Raw genomic sequence first — 17,470 nt, 5'->3', positions numbered from 1 at the left:
TTAGCTAAAGGTCATTCCCTTTATAGGATCACAGACCCTACTAATTAACATACATAACAAGTTGTGAAACAAACATTTACAAAAAAATATATAGTTATACAATATACAGAGTGCAAGATACTAGTAAAGAATAAATCTTTCCATATCGATTTACAAGCTAATCTATATTTTTACAATATCATAGGAAGATTATAATCTAAATAACTTTACATACAATTTTTTATATAACATTTTTTATAAAAATACTGATAGATCGATCCGGTCATTTAGTCCCAAAGGACCTTGTGCGTTCGCTTTCAGGATCCATTTTGCTTCTTGTTGCAATAAAGCTTTGTCATGGTTGCCTCCTTGAGGTGGAAGTTGACTTTTTAAAAAATAACTATGAAGGATGGACCACGGATTCGGACTCAAGTGTTGCAGACAATCGAGAGGACTCAAGCATGCTTACTTTTCCTTCTACCTCTAATAATACGCCCCCTTTGGGAAAAAACAAGACGTCCTGCATGTCCACACATCTATTGATGGAATTTATGTGAAATAAAGACGCACAGTTTTTCAGCTATATCGGTGAGTGCTGCATATTTCTTCTTTTTTCGCTTCACATTGAAATATTCAAGTTTTTTCATGCAAGTACCTCCATTTTTTGACTGAATTATATGCTGCCATACTTCAGATAAATAGCTCCGTCTGGTAATGTGGTGATTTGTGTGCCCTAGTATGCCGTTCATCTGTTTGCTCTTTGTTGAGACTTATCGATTTGGACCGGACAACCCCTTTAAAGCTATAAGGGATTGAAATATATTGGCAGGAGATAAAGAACAGGAGATTGTCAGCAGATGCTGCAACCTTAAGAATTGTTGTTCTAACTGTAATTCCAGCTATATTGGCCAAAATGTTATAAAATAGCAACACACTTTTCAGGTTTTGTTATTCAAAAATAATAAAATTAGCTTTACTTTTTGGCAGATGACTATACCAGAAGCTCAGAGAGACATGAGACGTTGGATTTTACAGTTTGTATTCCGGATATCATACAAGCTGCACGTGAAGAACATGTCAATATCCCTGATACACCCTCATCTTCTAAGTCATCACACAATAAACAAAATAAAATTCAATATAGCGGTACAAAACGTCAAGCGTCTCATACAAGTGTGAAACCATTTTCATGTTCAGAATGTGGAAAATGCTTCAAAAAGAAATCACATCTTGTTAAACATCAGAGAATTCACACCGGTGAGAAGCCATATTCTTGTTCAGAATGTGGGAAATGTTTTAACCAGAAAACACATCTTGTTCTACATCAGAGAATTCACACAGGAGAGAAGCCATATTCATGTCCAGAATGTGGAAAACGTTTTGCAAATCAATCAAATCTTGGTATACATGAGAGAAGCCACACACGGGAGAAAGGATTTTCATGTTTAGAATGTGGGAAATATTGTAACCAGAAATCAGATCTTGTTAGACATCAGAGAATTCACACGGGTGAGAAGCCGTACTCATGTTCAGAATGTGGAAAATGTTTTAAAACTAAATCAAATCTTGTTAGACATCAGAGAAGTCACATAGGTTGGAAGCCATATTCATGCCCAGAAAGTAGCAAGCATCTTACAAATCAATCAAATCTTGTTATACATGTGAGAAATTACACCCAGGAGAAAGCACTTTCATGTTTAGAATGTGGGAAATATTGTAACCAGAAATCAGATCTTGTTAGACATCAGAGAATTCACACTGGTGAGAAGCCATATTCGTGTTCAGAATGTGGAAAACATTTTATCCAGAAGTCAGATCTTGTTATACATCAGAGAATTCATACGGGTGAGAAGCCTTATTCATGTTCACAATGTGGGAAATATTTTAACAGAAAATCACATCTTGTTAGTCATCAGAGAATTCACACAAGGTAAAAGCTATATCGATTTCCTGAATGTGGGAAATGTTTTACCTTCAAATTAAGTCAAGTACATAAAAAAGTGCATGTAAATTATTATAAATGTATGCAATTACTAATAAACATCTTTAAACCAAATGGAATACAAAACTTGGAAAACTTATGTACAATAGGTGATAAGTCTGCAAATTTCTATGACATTTTCTGGTTTAAAAAAACACATTTCAATAGGTGATAATGATATAAAACATTGTTCATGGACCCATTTCCATAGAGTGTAGTGAAGGCCATGAATTGCTCCTCTGCCAGACTCATAATGGGGAAATGGAAGAAGCGAAGATGATTTCGTGTTCACTTGGCGATTGATATACATGAAATAATTTTGTGTTGCAGAGGTCTCTGCTGCTATCTGGCCAAAAGTACTGCCAAAACTGACGTTGACATGAGACTTAGAATTTTGATGCAGATCTTATTCTTCTGAGATTACTCCTCCCAGACTAGTCTCAGTAGATTCCTTGACTGTTGGAGTCTACAATATATTCTTAAAAGATCTTTCTTGAATTAGACTGGATTTCTTCAGGTATATTACCCATCTCAGACCTTGTAGTATACTCAATACTAACTTGTTGCCTTGAAGAGCAGTTAGGATCACTACCATTATCCAGTCAACATAGTATAAAATCAGGCAGACACCTCTTAGTTTCGTGAACACAAATGGTAACTTTGACATGTCAAAAAGTAGGACATAAAACTGTATGTATGTACTGCATCTCGGCCTTGCTTCCCTCGCCCCAGCCCTCTAGACTCTCTTGCGCTCCACGTCGGGCTTTGCAGATGGCCCAGTGTGATCTCAAGTGAGCATCCGCCTGGACCTATATAAGGCTCCCAAAGAAAGATTTCAATGTTAGCAGACGCTGGCTTGCTCTACACACCTTGACCTGCTCTCATCTGCTGTTTGCACATCTTCTCCTTGCTTGTCTGCAGTCTCCTGGACATATTCCCCACACTTGCCTATGGTCTCCTGCATGTCATCCATCTGCCAGCGATTTCCAAAATCCTGCCTGCTTGCCTGCGGTTTCCTGGATGTCTCCCAACTGACAGCCATTTTCAGCATCTAACCTGCTTGCCTGTGGGCTCCTCGACGTCTGCCACCTGCATAGTGTGCTAGAGAAAATTTCTGTGTTTCAAATCACTGAAGCTAATAGCCTCTGTGAGACGTATCTCCCCTCACTTTGCCAGTGACTTTGTTGCATATCCCCCTCCCTCTGCCCAAAGCCAGGGGTTTTGGAACCTACACTCGCTAAGCAGGGAAGTTTGGATAAGGCATGTGCGTTGCTATGTAGCTTCCCTGGCCTATGCTCGACGTGGAAGCTGAAGTCCTGGAGCACCAGAAACCACCTAGTCACCCGTGCATTCTTCCCATTTCTTTCCCTCATCGATCTCAGGGGCGCATGGTCTGACATTAGCCTGAAGTTCCAGCTTAACAGCTAGTACCTCAGAATGTCAATTTCCCATTTGATGGCCAAGTGCTCTTTCTCTACGATGGCACAGTTCTTTTCACATGAGGAGAGTTTCTTACTCAGGTATAGGACTGGATGTTCGTCCCCATCTACTTCCTGGGACAACACAGCTCCAAAACTGACCTCAGAGGTGTCCGTCTCGACCACAAACTCCTTTGTGGTCTAAGACCAGCTGTTTGCATAAGGCAAGCTTCAACTCCTGGAACACCATCTTCGCTTCAGAGAACCATTTGGCCATCGACATCTTTGTGCCCTTCAAAAGATCAGTCACGAGGGTAGCTATCATGGCAAAATTCAGGATAAATCGCTGATAATATTCCATAATTCACAGAAACGCCCTAATCTGCTTTTTAGAGACAGGTTGAGGGCAATTTTGGATTGCCTCCCCTTATTTAGTTGCAACTTTAATTTGCCCTTTCTGACGATGTAGACCAAGTATTTTGTCTCTTCCTTACCCATGGCACACTTCTTTGGGTTTATGGTAAACTCTGCCGTCCTCAGTGCATCCAGTAGCACCTGGACCTTCTGCAGGTAACTTCTCCAAACCGAGCTGAAGATTACAATGTTGTTCATATTTGTGAGAGGCTATGATCCGGTCCATGGCCCTCTGGAAGGTAGGTGGGGCTCCCTGCAGATTGAACGGCATCCTGGTGTATTGAAAGCACCCGTCAGGCATAGAGTAGTCCATCTTTTACTTGGCACTTGTTGACAGGAGAATTTGTCAGTACTCTTTCGTTAAGTCATCAACCCTAGGCATCGGATATTCGTCGAACTTGGACACCTCATTTAGCTTCCTGTAGTCGTTACAGAAATGCTACTCTCCGTCCGGATTCGGCACAAGGACAATGGGGCTGGACCAACTGCTCTTTGACTCCTTGATGATGCTCAATATTCTCCTCACCTCTTTGGAGATCACCTCTTGGCGGGCTTCAGGAATCCGATACGGCTTTTGGTTCACCCTCACATGCGGTTCCGTCAGGATTTCATGCTCTATGTCCTTAGTACAACCAGACAATTCCGAAAATAGGTCCCAGTTCAACTGAAGCAGCTCTCGGTATTGTTGGTTCTTTGTCGGTGACGGGGTCTCTGCCAATGTGACATCCTTGACCCTGGCTTCAGGGTTGGCCCCCTGGCATGTAGCGTGCACCGGTTCCCTGTCTCGTCATGGTTTGAGCAGGTTAATGTTGTACACCTGGTATGGCTTTCTTCTCCCTGGTTTGTTGACCTTGTAGTTTATGTTATTCAACTTTTTGATCACTTTGTATGGCCCTTGCCACTTAGCCCAGAAGTTTCTGTCAACTGCGTGTACCAGCAACCGATCTTCAGGGCTAAACTGTCTTAGCCTAACTGCCCAATTGTAGACCCTTGCCAGGGCCTCTTGTGCTTGAAGGAGGTTCTCTGGGCCACATGCTCGATGATGCTCCAGTGCTTCCCAGGACTCATTCACAATATCCAGAAATCCCTGAAGGTGCCATCCATATAGCAGCTCAAACGGTGAGAACCCCGTAGAGGCTTGTGGAACTTCCCTGATAAAGAACAACAGGTATGGCACTAGGCAATCCCAGTCTTGGCCATCCTTCTCCACAATCTTCTTAAGCATAATTTCAAGGTCTTGTTGAACCTCTCCATCAGGCCATCCTTCTGCATGTGGTACACTTAGGTCTGGAGTTGTGTAATTTGGAGAGCCTTACACAACTCTCTCATCACTTTGGACATTACTAGGAGTTCCATGGTCCATCAAAATCTCCTTGGCAAGCCCGTGCAGGAGGAAATATGGACTAGCTCTCGGGCTATACTCTTGGCGGAGGAGTTTCTCAGTGGTACCGCCTCCAGATACCGTTGCATAGACCATCACCAATAGGATGTATTGTGCATCCTGGCTGACTTAACTAGGGGCCCTACAAGGTCCATTGAGATCCGATAAAGTGGGACTTCTATAGTGGGCAACGACACTAGGGTACTCCGGAAGTGGGATACGGGAGCAGCTAGCTGACAAGTAGGGCAGGACTGGCAGTAGTTAACAATCTCTCTGTGACATCCAGGACAGTAGAACCTCTGAAGGACCCGTTCTTGAGTTTTGTCTACTCCCAGATGCCCAACCAAGATATGAGAATGGACCAGGTCTGGTACCCTACGCCTATAGGGACCCGTTACTATCAACTGCTCTACCACTTCCTCTCTTAGTTTAGTGACCCGATATAGCAGTTCCTCTTTTAAGGTGAAATGGGGAAACCTGGTGTCAGCCCCCCGACTGTTGGGCTACCCCATTTATCCCTTTTAGAGTAGTATCCCACATTTGAGCAGTCCCAAAATATTCCACAGAAACCCCCAGTTCAATAATCTCAGCCTCATTTGTCGCCGTCTCATCCTCTTCAGCAGCAAGGACAAAGAGGGGGAATTCAATCGCCTCCGACTGCGATGTGGATTCATCACGATGGAAACAGCTGCTCTCTGAGTAACCTGCTTCTTCCACCTTCCTCAATAAGTCACAAAACAAGCTAAAGTCTCGCTCTATTATCACCGGGTGTCCTCAACCACCCTAACCTCATGGGTCTCAGCCCCACAGTTCATTCTTATAGACAATTTGACAATGGGGTAGTCCTTGACATCCCCGTGAATACAGCGGATGCCCACGTGTTTTCCGGGGATTAACAGCTGGGGGAGTGTGACCCTTACCAGGGTCACTAAACTGCCCGAGTCCAAGAGTCCTGACACCAGTATCCCTTTTATTGTTACATGTCTGCGGCCCCTCACCGGGCTAATAGTCCACACTGCAGTAGGGGTAGGCATAGTACGAACAGCACCAACCTATGCTGCAATCCATCTGTTCGTAGGATATAGGACACTGGGCAGTCCATGACTGTATATGACCAGGGCCATGTCATCTCCAGCAAAGCAAGTCTTTACCAGCGGCCCTCTCAGCGACCCCTTGGGACCTCTGACTTCCCCCAGTGGTGGCTCTACTACCCCTCTTTTGGGAATTGGGCTCCCTCTGAGTACCCCAGTATGGGGATGCAACACCACCCGGCTTTCTTAGGGACCTCTTAGCCACCTGGTACCTTTCTACTAGGCCATCCAGGTCATCCACATTTCATGGATCACCTTGGGGAATCCAGGTCTGTACTGGCCTGCGAAGGGAGTGGACAAATCTGTCCATTACTACCTGCTCTACCATCTGGGCTGGGGTGGAGGACTCCTGCTGCAACCACTTCTGTACCAAATGCAGCAAATCGAACATTTGATAGTGAGGGAGTTTATCACCGCAATATGCCCAGTGGTGGACCCTTTGAACTCGGACATAGTCATCCCTGAGCGTTCCAGTATCTCAGTTTTTAGATTGGCATATTCTGGGGCATCTTGTAAGGTCAGGTCATAATAAGGCTTCTGGGGCTTGCCAGTTAGGGGGCCAGCACATCTGCCCACTGGTCTGGGGGTAGATTCTCCCACTCTGCTACCCGCTCAAAAATAGTCAAAAAGGCTTGCACATCATCCCATAGGGTCATCTTTTGCATAGCTTGTCTTACCACCTTCCATGGGAGGGTTGTTTTCTCTGCTGCAGACATTCCATCTGCTGTTGCTGCTGTTGGATCTGCTGCATCAGGAGTTTATTTGTCTTCTGCTGTACTTGCTGCTGGTTCCAGTGCTGCTGCTGACTTAGGATCAGGTGCCTGACCAGTTCCTCCATTTTGTCTAATTGCAGTTCCATCCCTATAGCCGCTTTCACCCAGGACCTATGGTTTATCACATTTGCTTCCTGGGGATCTTGCCTGCACTTTTAGCACCAACTATAGTAGATTGGCTGCACATGGAGGTAGACGCAGGTATGCTGTCGATTTAAAACCTTCACTGGTTTATTATACATGCGGCATAAACCAATGCAAGTGAAAATAAACGTGACCCTTCGGGCAAAACAGGAAAACAAAACAAAAAGATATACAATCTCTGCAGTTGCGGGGATCCTCCTGCTCAGAATATAACTACCAGGTTCAGTACAGCTTAACACACAAAAACCACTCCTCTTGAGCTGCCGGCTCCCGACCCACTGAACTTTGAATGCCCCAGGAGGCCGCCTATTTTATTTAAACCCCAGACCAAACTCTGGGGTGCAGATAAGGTGGACAACCACCCACCTGCACTAAGGTAGTCCACAAAATGCCAGCCCCCTAAAATGGCCTATTAACCCCTCTCAACACATCATGTGCTGGAGAAAACGTCTGGGTTTCAAATCACTGAAGCTAATAGTTTCAGTGAAACGTATCTCCCCTCCAGCACTTTGCCAGTGACTTTGTCACAATACATACTATAAAAGATAATTTATCAGATTCAGTCATTCTGCATTGCTTATTTGGTTCAGGCCTAATGCTCATGTATTCATTGTAAGCACTTTCAGTGGTGGATATGGTCATCATAAGCAGTTGTACTGGTCTTCAGTTACACAATCCATCTATAGTAATCAGTTATACAGTACGATGTGTGTTCTGACTCCTTTCTGTCATAGTCCGCATTAACTTTATCAGCAGCCTGTGTTTTATTAGCTCTGCATAATCATACCAGATACATTGTACGTAGAGAAAGTCATGATTTCTTTTATTTGTGAACAAAACATGTTTTGGAAGAAGTTTACAGCTTTTTAATAACTTTTCCTGTGTAGGATAGGAGTTCCTTCCCTAGAGCAGAAGGACAGTAAGAGCCATGAAGAACCAATGGTTTCTTTTAGTCATTAAAAAATTATCCCTTTTTTGGAAGCTGATTCAGGGTTTATCCTGTGAGAGGTGGGGTTCCTAGCAGCACACAGTACAGTATGGAACATGATGAACAGGCAGGCAGCAACAGTGGTATCACTGGACCGGTGATAATTAGCAAGTGCTGACTGTCAGCATTGGCAGATCTAATCACTGGCATCAGCCGAGGTGACAATCATTACAGAGTCAAGCTTGACTCTTTTTCATAAATGTAATTTTTTCAAACTTGTGGAGGCGAATCTTGTCCGCTTTGATGCGTCGATGCCACGAGCTGAATACTTTTTCTGACATTACAATTGATGTTGCACAAGATTGTGCTTAGTTGAAATACTGGACTAGTTCCTGCCACTATTATAATCTGCTGACCCAGGACAAGAGGTCATAGTTTGGTGTATCTGCTGGAGAATGGACACCATCTAGGTACAAATGAATCAAACTAGTCAATTAGTGCGTCTCTCTGCTGATGTGGTTGGCACAGCGGCTGAAAAAATTGATCATGTATGTCAAACAGTATTGGCTTCTGCTTTGGCTATTTGTAACAGGAGCATTGGCCTACAAAGAAGAGCAGGGCTGGACCACCTGGTCAGAATGTGGCTGGCGGTCATTTGCGAAAGATGCGCCAAGCTGTTGACAGTGTTTGGTTATATGCTAATTTTCACAGCCTTTTAGAAGCACAAAAAATACTCATTTTCCTGTATCCATGAGGATCTGAAAGCATGGGTATCCTATATTTATCGCTTTGCTTAAAAAAGTACTCACAACAAAATTTTTATCGTCTTAATATGTTGCAGCCATCATATTATATAGCAATGTGTACAATTGCACATTTTGTCTTTCTACCCAGCTAATTCTTCTCTTTCTATTTGGTCTATATATGACATCACATGATCAAAAACTGACAAGCTGAATCCTTCTAAGGCTGGTTTCACATTAGCGCATTTTCAGCGCGCGCACGGCCGGGGGTAGCTCCGCCCCCGAGCCGGCTCTCTGCCCAGCGTGCCCGCCCCTTGCTTGTAGCGCCGCCTACTAGCGGACAGCGGCGCCTGCGATCGGCGCACCCTATCTTTAGCATAGGGTGCGCCGATCGTGCGCAGGCCGTGCGCTAGTTGCGCTTTGACCTGCGCTGCGCACTTTTGACGGTGCGCCGTGCGCGCCAAAATCAAACTTTTCGGATTTTGGCGCGCACGGCGCACCGTCAAAAGTGCGCAGCGCAGGTCAAAGCGCAACTAGCGCACGGCCTGCGCACGATCGGCGCACCCTATGCTAAAGATAGGGTGCGCCGATCGCAGGCGCCGCTGTCCGCTAGGAGGCGGCGCTACAAGGAAGGGGCGGGCACGCCGGGCAGAGAGCCGGATCGGGGGCGGAGCTACCCCCGGCCGTGCGCGCGCTGAAAATGCGCTAATGTGAAACCAGCCTAAGCTCTATGTAGAAACAGGACATCTATTTTCCCTCCATGAGTCATCACCGCAAAAGTTTCTGGCTGGGGAGTAGTTGAAGATAGGTTTAGGAGAGGATAGGATAGTCCCTTTTGGGTACACCTTGTCACGGTGGGATGGTTATTAAGGTTTACCTACTGTACTTACTGCAGGGTATATGCTCAATTTGTTTTTATCTTAGGTTTTGTCAAATGGCCAAGAAAGAAAGAAAAGAAATGAGAGCGAGAGAGAAAGAAAGAACAGAGAGAAGAAAGAACAGAGAGAGAAAGAAAGAGGGGAAAGAAAGAACAGAGAGCGAAAGAAAGAACAGAGAGAGAGAAAGAGAAAGAAAGGGGAAATAAAGAAAAAACAGAAAAAAAGAAAGAGAAAGAAAGAAAGAACACAGAGAGAAAGAAAGAGGGGACAGAAAAAAAAGAACAGAGAGAAAGAAAGATGGAAGGGAAAGACAAAAAAAAAGAGAAAGAAAGAAAGAGGGGAGAGAGAGAACAGATAGAGAGAAAAAAAGGGGAAATAAAGAACAGAGAGAAAGAAATAGGGAAAAGAAAAAAAGAAAGAACAGAGAGAAAGAAAGAGGGGAAAGAATGAACAGAGAGAGAAAGGGGACAGAAAAAAAGAACAGAGGGAGAGCGAAAGAAAAAGAGGAGAAAAAAAGAATAGAGAGAGAGAAAGAAAAAGAAAGAAAGAAAAAAAAGAAAGAGGGGAAAGAAAGAACATCATTGAAGGCTGGCGTCAATGGATGGGAGGCGTGGCGGCTCGGTGCAATGCGGGAGGGAAAATAGCTTCCCGGGCGGGACGCGGGAGGGGGTGTCAATAACGGGACTGTCCCGTGGGAATCGGGACGCTTGGGAGCTATGGTTAATCCCTTCATATGAGGCAAGGTCAAAAGGTCAGGCAGTAAGATTTGGAATCCACACGCAGATTATTTCCAGTTTTAGCTGGTGGTTTTTAATTCGCTCCTTTGAAAAAGTGCAGGAAAAGAAAAAGTATAAAAATCTGAGGTGCTGACAGTTACCTCATCATCCTGTCAGAAGAACGAAGATAGAAGATGGACAGCTCACTTCAGCAGCTGGTGCAGGGGGCAGGGGAAGAGGTCGGAGCAGAATGGCTAAGAAGCTGCCTAGCTAAAAAACCTACCTCAGCAGCTGATGAAGCTATTTCTCCTCCTCCTGTATCTCTTTCCACTCATCGATCCACAGCTGAAACACTTCCAGCATCCCAGAAAAAGCGTACCAGAAAAGCAGGAGTGCTAAGAGGACTCGCAGACCCAGGGTGTCATATTCTCCGCCAACATCTTCATCAAATGCCGTGAGCCTCGCACAGGAAGTGCATGCGATGAAGCAGCGACACCGTCCCTGGAAATCTTGCAGCCCTGCTCGAGATCTCCCGCGTCATCAAGACCCAGTGCCAACGATGTCATCAGGATTCGCCGAGGATGCATCTAGTCGCCGCAGTTGTAAAAGCACTGTAGAGGCCCAGGGTTAGGCAGACGCTGTAGCCAAGGTTGTGTCCCACACAGGAGCCACAAGCGCCAGTGCAGCCATGTTTGGGCTTGAGCGCGAGGTGACAAAAGATATGGACTAGGAATAAGGACTATCCAGGAAGGGTGAGACTCTCCATGTGCCCCTGTCTTTGTCTCATTTAGACTTCAAAGCTTTAGATAAAATACTGCTAGATCCAGAATCCAGATCTGGAGAGTAGAGATTTGTTATACCAAGGTTTTCCAATGGGATATATATACTGTATATATATATACTAGCTGAAGAGCCCGGCACTGCCCGGGCATAGTAACTAACTACGGTTAGTTATAACAAATTATAATGATTATATATATATATATATACTGTATATATATATATATATATATATAAAGCTGAGTGTAGAGCCCCACCCACTCCACATAGCCACATTCACTATAATATCCCACATCATCCCGTCAGCCAGAGCCACCGGACTACTACCCCTAATATCCCACAGCATCCCGTCAGCCAGAGCCACCGGACTACTACCCCTAATATCCCACATCATCCCATCAGCCAGAGCCACCGGACTACTACCCCTAATATCCCACAGCATCCCGTCAGCCAGAGCCACCGGACTACTACCCCTAATATCCCACATCATCCCATCAGACAGAGCCACCGGACTACTACCCCTAATATCCCACATCATCCCGTCAGCCAGTGCCACCGGACTACTACCCCTAATATCCCACATCATCCCATCAGGCAGTGCCACCGGACTATTACCCCTAATATCCCACATCATCCCGTCAGCCAGAGCCACCGGACTACTACCCCTAATATCCCATATCATCCCGTCAGCCAGAGCCACCGGACTACTACCCCTAGTATCCCACATCATCCCGTCAGCCAGAGCCACCGGACTACAACCCCTAATATCCCACATCATCCCGTCAGCCAGAGCCACCGGACTACTACCACCAATATCCCACATCATCCCGTCAGCCAGAACCACTGGACTACTACCACTAATAGCCCACATCATCCCGTCAGCCTGGGGTCAGAACCAGAGCGCTGAGTGGAACGGTCCTAATTTCCATACTGGGGATCCCTTTAAGAGAGGCCTGGGGTCAGAACCAGAGCACTGAGTGAATTTGCTCTGACTTCCATAACAATGATCCCTTTAATAGAACCCTGGGTTCAGAATCAGAGCGCTGAGGGATTTGCCCTAACTTCCATACCGGGGATCCCTTTAAGAGAGGCACGGGGTCAGTACCAAAGTGCAGAGTGGATTTGCCCTCACTTCCATACCGGTGTGGTCATCGCAGGTACGCGGGATGCAATGACGAGACGCGAGACGGATTGAACTTTAAGGGTTAACTTTTATATATATGTATATAGATGCTGATAGGGGTTATCTTGAGAAACCAAACCAGATAACAACAATTGTCCTCGCAGGGACCCAATTACAAGAATTCAGTGATAATGCAAACACGACTAACTCGGCAAAGGCCGGTCACTATAGGGCCACGGTATGGCCGACTACGGGTCCTTAGTTATAATGTGTCACTTATCCTCTCTGTCATTCGGCGGCGTGCTGTTCAGTGATGCTCCGGCGATGCAGCCTCTGGGCCCAGCCGCTGAGGATTTGGCGAAAGGCTTCGGGTGTTCCTACGCCCCGGCGAGGTGGGGGCACAGCAGGCCCCGGGCGCCCAGTGGCGGAGGCAGCGTGGTACCGCCTGAGAGCGGGAGGATGGAGGCCGTAGTCCCAGAATAGGGCCGGGCAACGATGCTGAGCGGCTGCAGGTAGGCCACAGGTGCAGCCCCAGGCTCTACTATGGGAGCCGCGGGTGTCGATGGGCAGGCCACAGCCGCGGAAAACGGTGGGGTGGTGACCACGGAGGGCGGCAGGACATCTGCAGCCACGGACTGAAGCGGGGCGGTGGCGGCAGCGGGCAGGCCGCAGCCGTGGGCTGGAGTGGAGCAGCGGCGGCTGCGGTCAGTGCGGACGGACGGTCAGTTTTCCTCTGCTGGGCTGCTCGGCGCCGTCTCCCTTCCTCCCACAGTGAGTCTCTCTTCTGTCTCTCCTGTCCCTGTCCTCCTCTCTAGTCTTGGTCGACAGCTCTTGCTCCGGCTCCTAGACGCTCTCTCAGTCTCCTGCTTCCTCTCCCCCGGTCTGCTGACTTACTCTGGCTCGCGTCCTCCGCCCCTTTTATATAAGCTCCTCCCCCAACCATTCTAGAAGTCTCTGCAGTCCGTCCTCTGTTCCTGTCCCCCGGAAACAGTCCCCCTAGGAACCTCAATGACGGTCCGTTTGGTTCCGGCCTGGACACGCGACGGGGACCCCTCTTCCTACACTGAGGATCCCTTTAAGAGGGGCCTTGGGTCAGAACCAGAGTGCTGAGTGGATTTGCCTTAACTTCCATAACGGGGATCCCTTTAAGAGAGGCATGGGGTCAGTACAAAAGTGCAGAGAGGATTTGCCCTCACTTCCATACCGAGGATCCCTTTAAGAGGGGCCTTGGGTCAGAAACAGAGCGCTGAGTGGATTTGCCCTAACTTCCATACCGGGGATCCCTTTAAGAAAGCCTGGGATCAGAACCAGAGCGCTGGATGGATTGGCCTGACTTGCTTACCAATGATCCCTTTAATAGAACCCTGGGGTCAGAATCAGCGCTGAGGGATTTGCCCTAACTTCCATACAGGAGATGCCCTAACTTCCATACAGGAGATCCCTTTAAGAGAGCCTGGGGTCAGTACCAGAGTATTTGAAGGCAATTGCCCTGACTTACCGGGGATCCCTTTAAGAGAGGCATGGGGTCAGTAACAAAACGCTGATTGGAATTGCCCTAACTTGCATACCAATGATCCCTTTAAGAGACCCTGGGGTCAGAACCACAGAGCTGAGTGGAACGGTCTTAACTTCCATACCGGGATCCCTTTAAGAGAGGCCTGGGGTCAAAAACAAAGCACTGGATTTGCCTTGACTTCCACACTGGAGATCCCTTTAAAAGGGAAGATGTGCCTATGAGATGGAGGATGTGTGATGGGTATATGGGCAGGGGGGAGTCATTTCTGTCATATGCTCTGTGCTCCTGTCTGGGGGGCAGACAATGGCTGGGAGCTTATGTTCCTGGGGATGCTAGATTTCTCTCACCATGTCAGTGTCTGCTGAGGTGTTGTCAAATGGGAAAACTTGCTCATAGCAACCAATCACAGCTCAGCTTCTTTTAACCATCTCTGGTGAAATGAGAGATGCTTAGTGATTGGTTGCAAGGAAAACTGTTGCTCATAGCAACCAATCACAGCTCAGCTTCTTTTGAACAGCTCTGGTGAAATGAAAGATGCTTCGTGATTGGTTGGTGATACACACATACATACATACATTCAGTTTTATATAGAGAGATATATACACTGCTCAAAAAAATAAAGGGAACACTTAAACAACACGATATAACTCCAAGTCATTTACACTTCTGTGAAATCAACCTGTCCAGTTATGAAGCAACACTGATTGTGAATCAATTTTTCCTGCTGTTGTGCAAATGGAACAGACAACAGGTAGAAATGATCGGCAATTAGGAAGACACCCCCTATAAAGGAGTGGTTCTGCAGGTGGGGACCACAGACCATTTCTCTTTTCTAATCTTTTTTGGCTGTTGCTTTGGACACTTTTGCATTTTGTCATTGCTCTCATCCTTAGAGGTACTGTACAGTAGCATGAGGCAGTGTCTACAACCCACAGAAGTTGCTCAGGTAGTGTAGCTTATCCTGGATGGCACATCAGTGTGAGCAGTGGCAAGAAGGTTTGTTGTGTCTGTCAGCGTAGTGTCCAGAGGCTGGAGGTGCTACCAGGAGACAGGCCAGTACACCAGGAGACGTGGAGGGAGCCGTAGGAGGGCAACAACCCAGCATCAGGAATGCTACCTCAGCCTTTGTGCAAGGAGGAACAGGAGGAGCACTGCCAGAGCCCTGCAAAATGACCTCCAGCAGGCCACAAATGTGCATGTGTCTGCACAAACGGTTAGAAACCAACTCCATGAGGATGGTCTGAGCGCCCAACGTCCACAGATGGGGGTTGTGCTCACAGCCCAACACCGTGCAGGATGCTTGGCATTTGCCACAGAACACCAGGATTGGCAAATTCACCACTGGCGTCGTGTGGTATTTACAGATGAAAGCAGGTTCACACTGAGCACATGTGACAGACGTGACAGAGTCTGGAGACGCCGTGGAGAGCGATCTGCTGCCTGCAACATCCTTCAGCATGACCGGTGTGGCAGTGGGACAGTAATGGTGTGGGGTGGCATTTCTTTGGAGGGCCGTACAGCCGTCCATGTGCTCGCCAGAGGTAGCCTGACTGCCATTAGGTACTGACATGAGATCCTCAGACCATCTGTGAGACCATATGCTGGTGCGGTTGGCCCTGGGTTCCTCCTAATGCAGGACAATGCCAGACAATTTAAATTTGACCAGCTTGGTTTTTCTGAAATTGCCTGCCCCCCGACGAGCAATGTGCGAAAATTTCGCATGAGCCAAGCTAGTGTATATAATGTTATGTGTAAGTTGTAACTTATCTCAGATGTAGTAGTTCTTGCAGGTATTAATGAGTGGATTTTCCCTTCACATAAAATCAGTCACTTATAGGTCTGGGATCTTCACATTCACTGGAATTGATAGATTGCATTATGTCCTGGAAAAAAAACACACATTGACCAAGGGAATGCACTGATGGAGAAGAACAAAATGATAACACTTACAATAGAAAGAGTATAAAAAGTGATATAAGAGATAAAGGAACAGAGGAAGGAAAGTGACGTCCAGCATCCAAGTGCAGAAACCCCTCAGGACACGATCCCACTGATCTGACGAATCCATTCCTTCAGCGCCATGACAACCAGCTCACACTGAGCCTACTGGTAAAGTGGTCTCTGACTCCGCCCACATGTGACTGATCACATGACTGTGACATCACCACAGGTCCTGTGAGCACAGAACAGCCATATATCCAGTGTGCGGCTCTGCAGGCGGGGGAGGTATGTGTGTACATATAACGCTTATTCCGAGTGGACAATTCCTCCATTGATTTTTTTATATTTTTTTCTAATTTGACTCCATTTCCTTTGTGGCATAAAATCTTCTTACTGATCGCCGCCTTCTCCGGCCTCCTTTCGTAAAAAAATGACTGGCAGTCTGGCAACTCGGGCCGCGCAGCGTCGCTTTCTCTATGTCATCCTGCGAGAGCCTTGATGTGGGTCTCATAGGTTTACAGTGAGAAAATTGACAGAGACGATGCTATGTGATCTGATGGGAAGGTGATAACTTGCTTAGAATAACCAGGGATGTACATAATAATAATAATAATACATTTTATTTCTATAGCGCTGACATATTCCGCAGCACTTTACATTTCAGAGGGGACTTGTACAGACAATAGACATTACAGCATAACAATAATCACATAGATCATAACAGATACCAAGAGGAATGAGGGCCCTGCTCGCAAGCTTACAGTCTATGAGGAAAGAGGGAGACACGAAAGGTGGGTGGTAACAGTTGTCCTGATTGTATGGACCAGCCATAGTGTTAAGTGTGTAACAGTACAGACACAGAGGGATAATGGATGCATAAAGCATGTGGGAACATGCTGCGGGGAACCTGGTTATGGTAATACTTTTGGCTGTGCCACACAGGGATAGATTAGGTTAATATGTTGGGGCGATAGGCCAGTCTGAATAAATGCATTTTCAGGGCACACTTAAAATTGTGGGGGTTGGGGACTAATCGTATTGACCTGGGAAGTGCATTCCAAAGAATTGGCGCAGCACGTGTAAAGTCTTGAAGACGGGAGTGGGAGGTTCTGACTATTGAGGATGCTAACCTCAGGTCATCAGCAGAACGGAGGGCGCGGGTAGGGTGGTATACTGAAACAAGGGAGGAGATGTAGGGTGGTGCTGAGCCATGGAGGGCTTTGTGGGTGAGGGTAATAAGTTTGTACTGGATTCTGGAGTGGATGGGTAGCCAGTGTAATGACTGGCACAAGGTAGAGGCATCGGTGTAACGATTGGTGAAGAATATGATCCTGGCAGCTGCATTCAAGACAGATTGGAGAGGGGAGAGTTTGGTAAGTGGGAGACCGATTAGAAGGGAGTTACAATAGTCGAGACGAGAATGAATAAGAGAAACAGTAAGAGTTTTTGCAGAGTCAAAAGTAAGAAAAGGTCGAATTCTAGAAACGTTTTTGAGCTGCAGATAACAAGAGGGAGCCAGTGATCGTATGTGGCGGACAAAGGAAAGCTCGGAGCCAAGTATGACCCCAAGACAGCGGGCATTATGCTGGGGAGTAATAGTAGAACCACACACGGAAATGGCAATGTCGGGTGTAGGTACATTAGTAGCGGGAGGAAACACCAGG

At 46.6% G+C, this 17,470-nt stretch overlaps 1 protein-coding gene across 1 annotated transcript in view; it reads left to right on the top strand.

Annotated features, from left to right (window-relative positions):
* Positions 1 to 17,470, top strand: part of LOC141056100 (uncharacterized) — a 103,697-nt gene that overhangs the window by 45,766 nt on the left and 40,461 nt on the right. Inside the window, 2 exon segments of the mRNA XM_073552755.1 lie at positions 967 to 2,128; positions 5,460 to 5,538. Of these exon segments, the coding sequence (XP_073408856.1) occupies positions 967 to 2,128; positions 5,460 to 5,538 (1,241 nt within the window).

This window comes from Dendrobates tinctorius, unplaced genomic scaffold, assembly GCF_039654945.1.
Source record: "Dendrobates tinctorius isolate UK_male_01 unplaced genomic scaffold, ASM3965494v1 ptg000196l, whole genome shotgun sequence".
Classification (NCBI taxonomy): Eukaryota; Metazoa; Chordata; class Amphibia; order Anura; family Dendrobatidae; genus Dendrobates; species Dendrobates tinctorius.
Note: the sequence above shows the minus strand (reverse complement) of the source record. Positions and strands in the feature narration are given on the sequence as shown.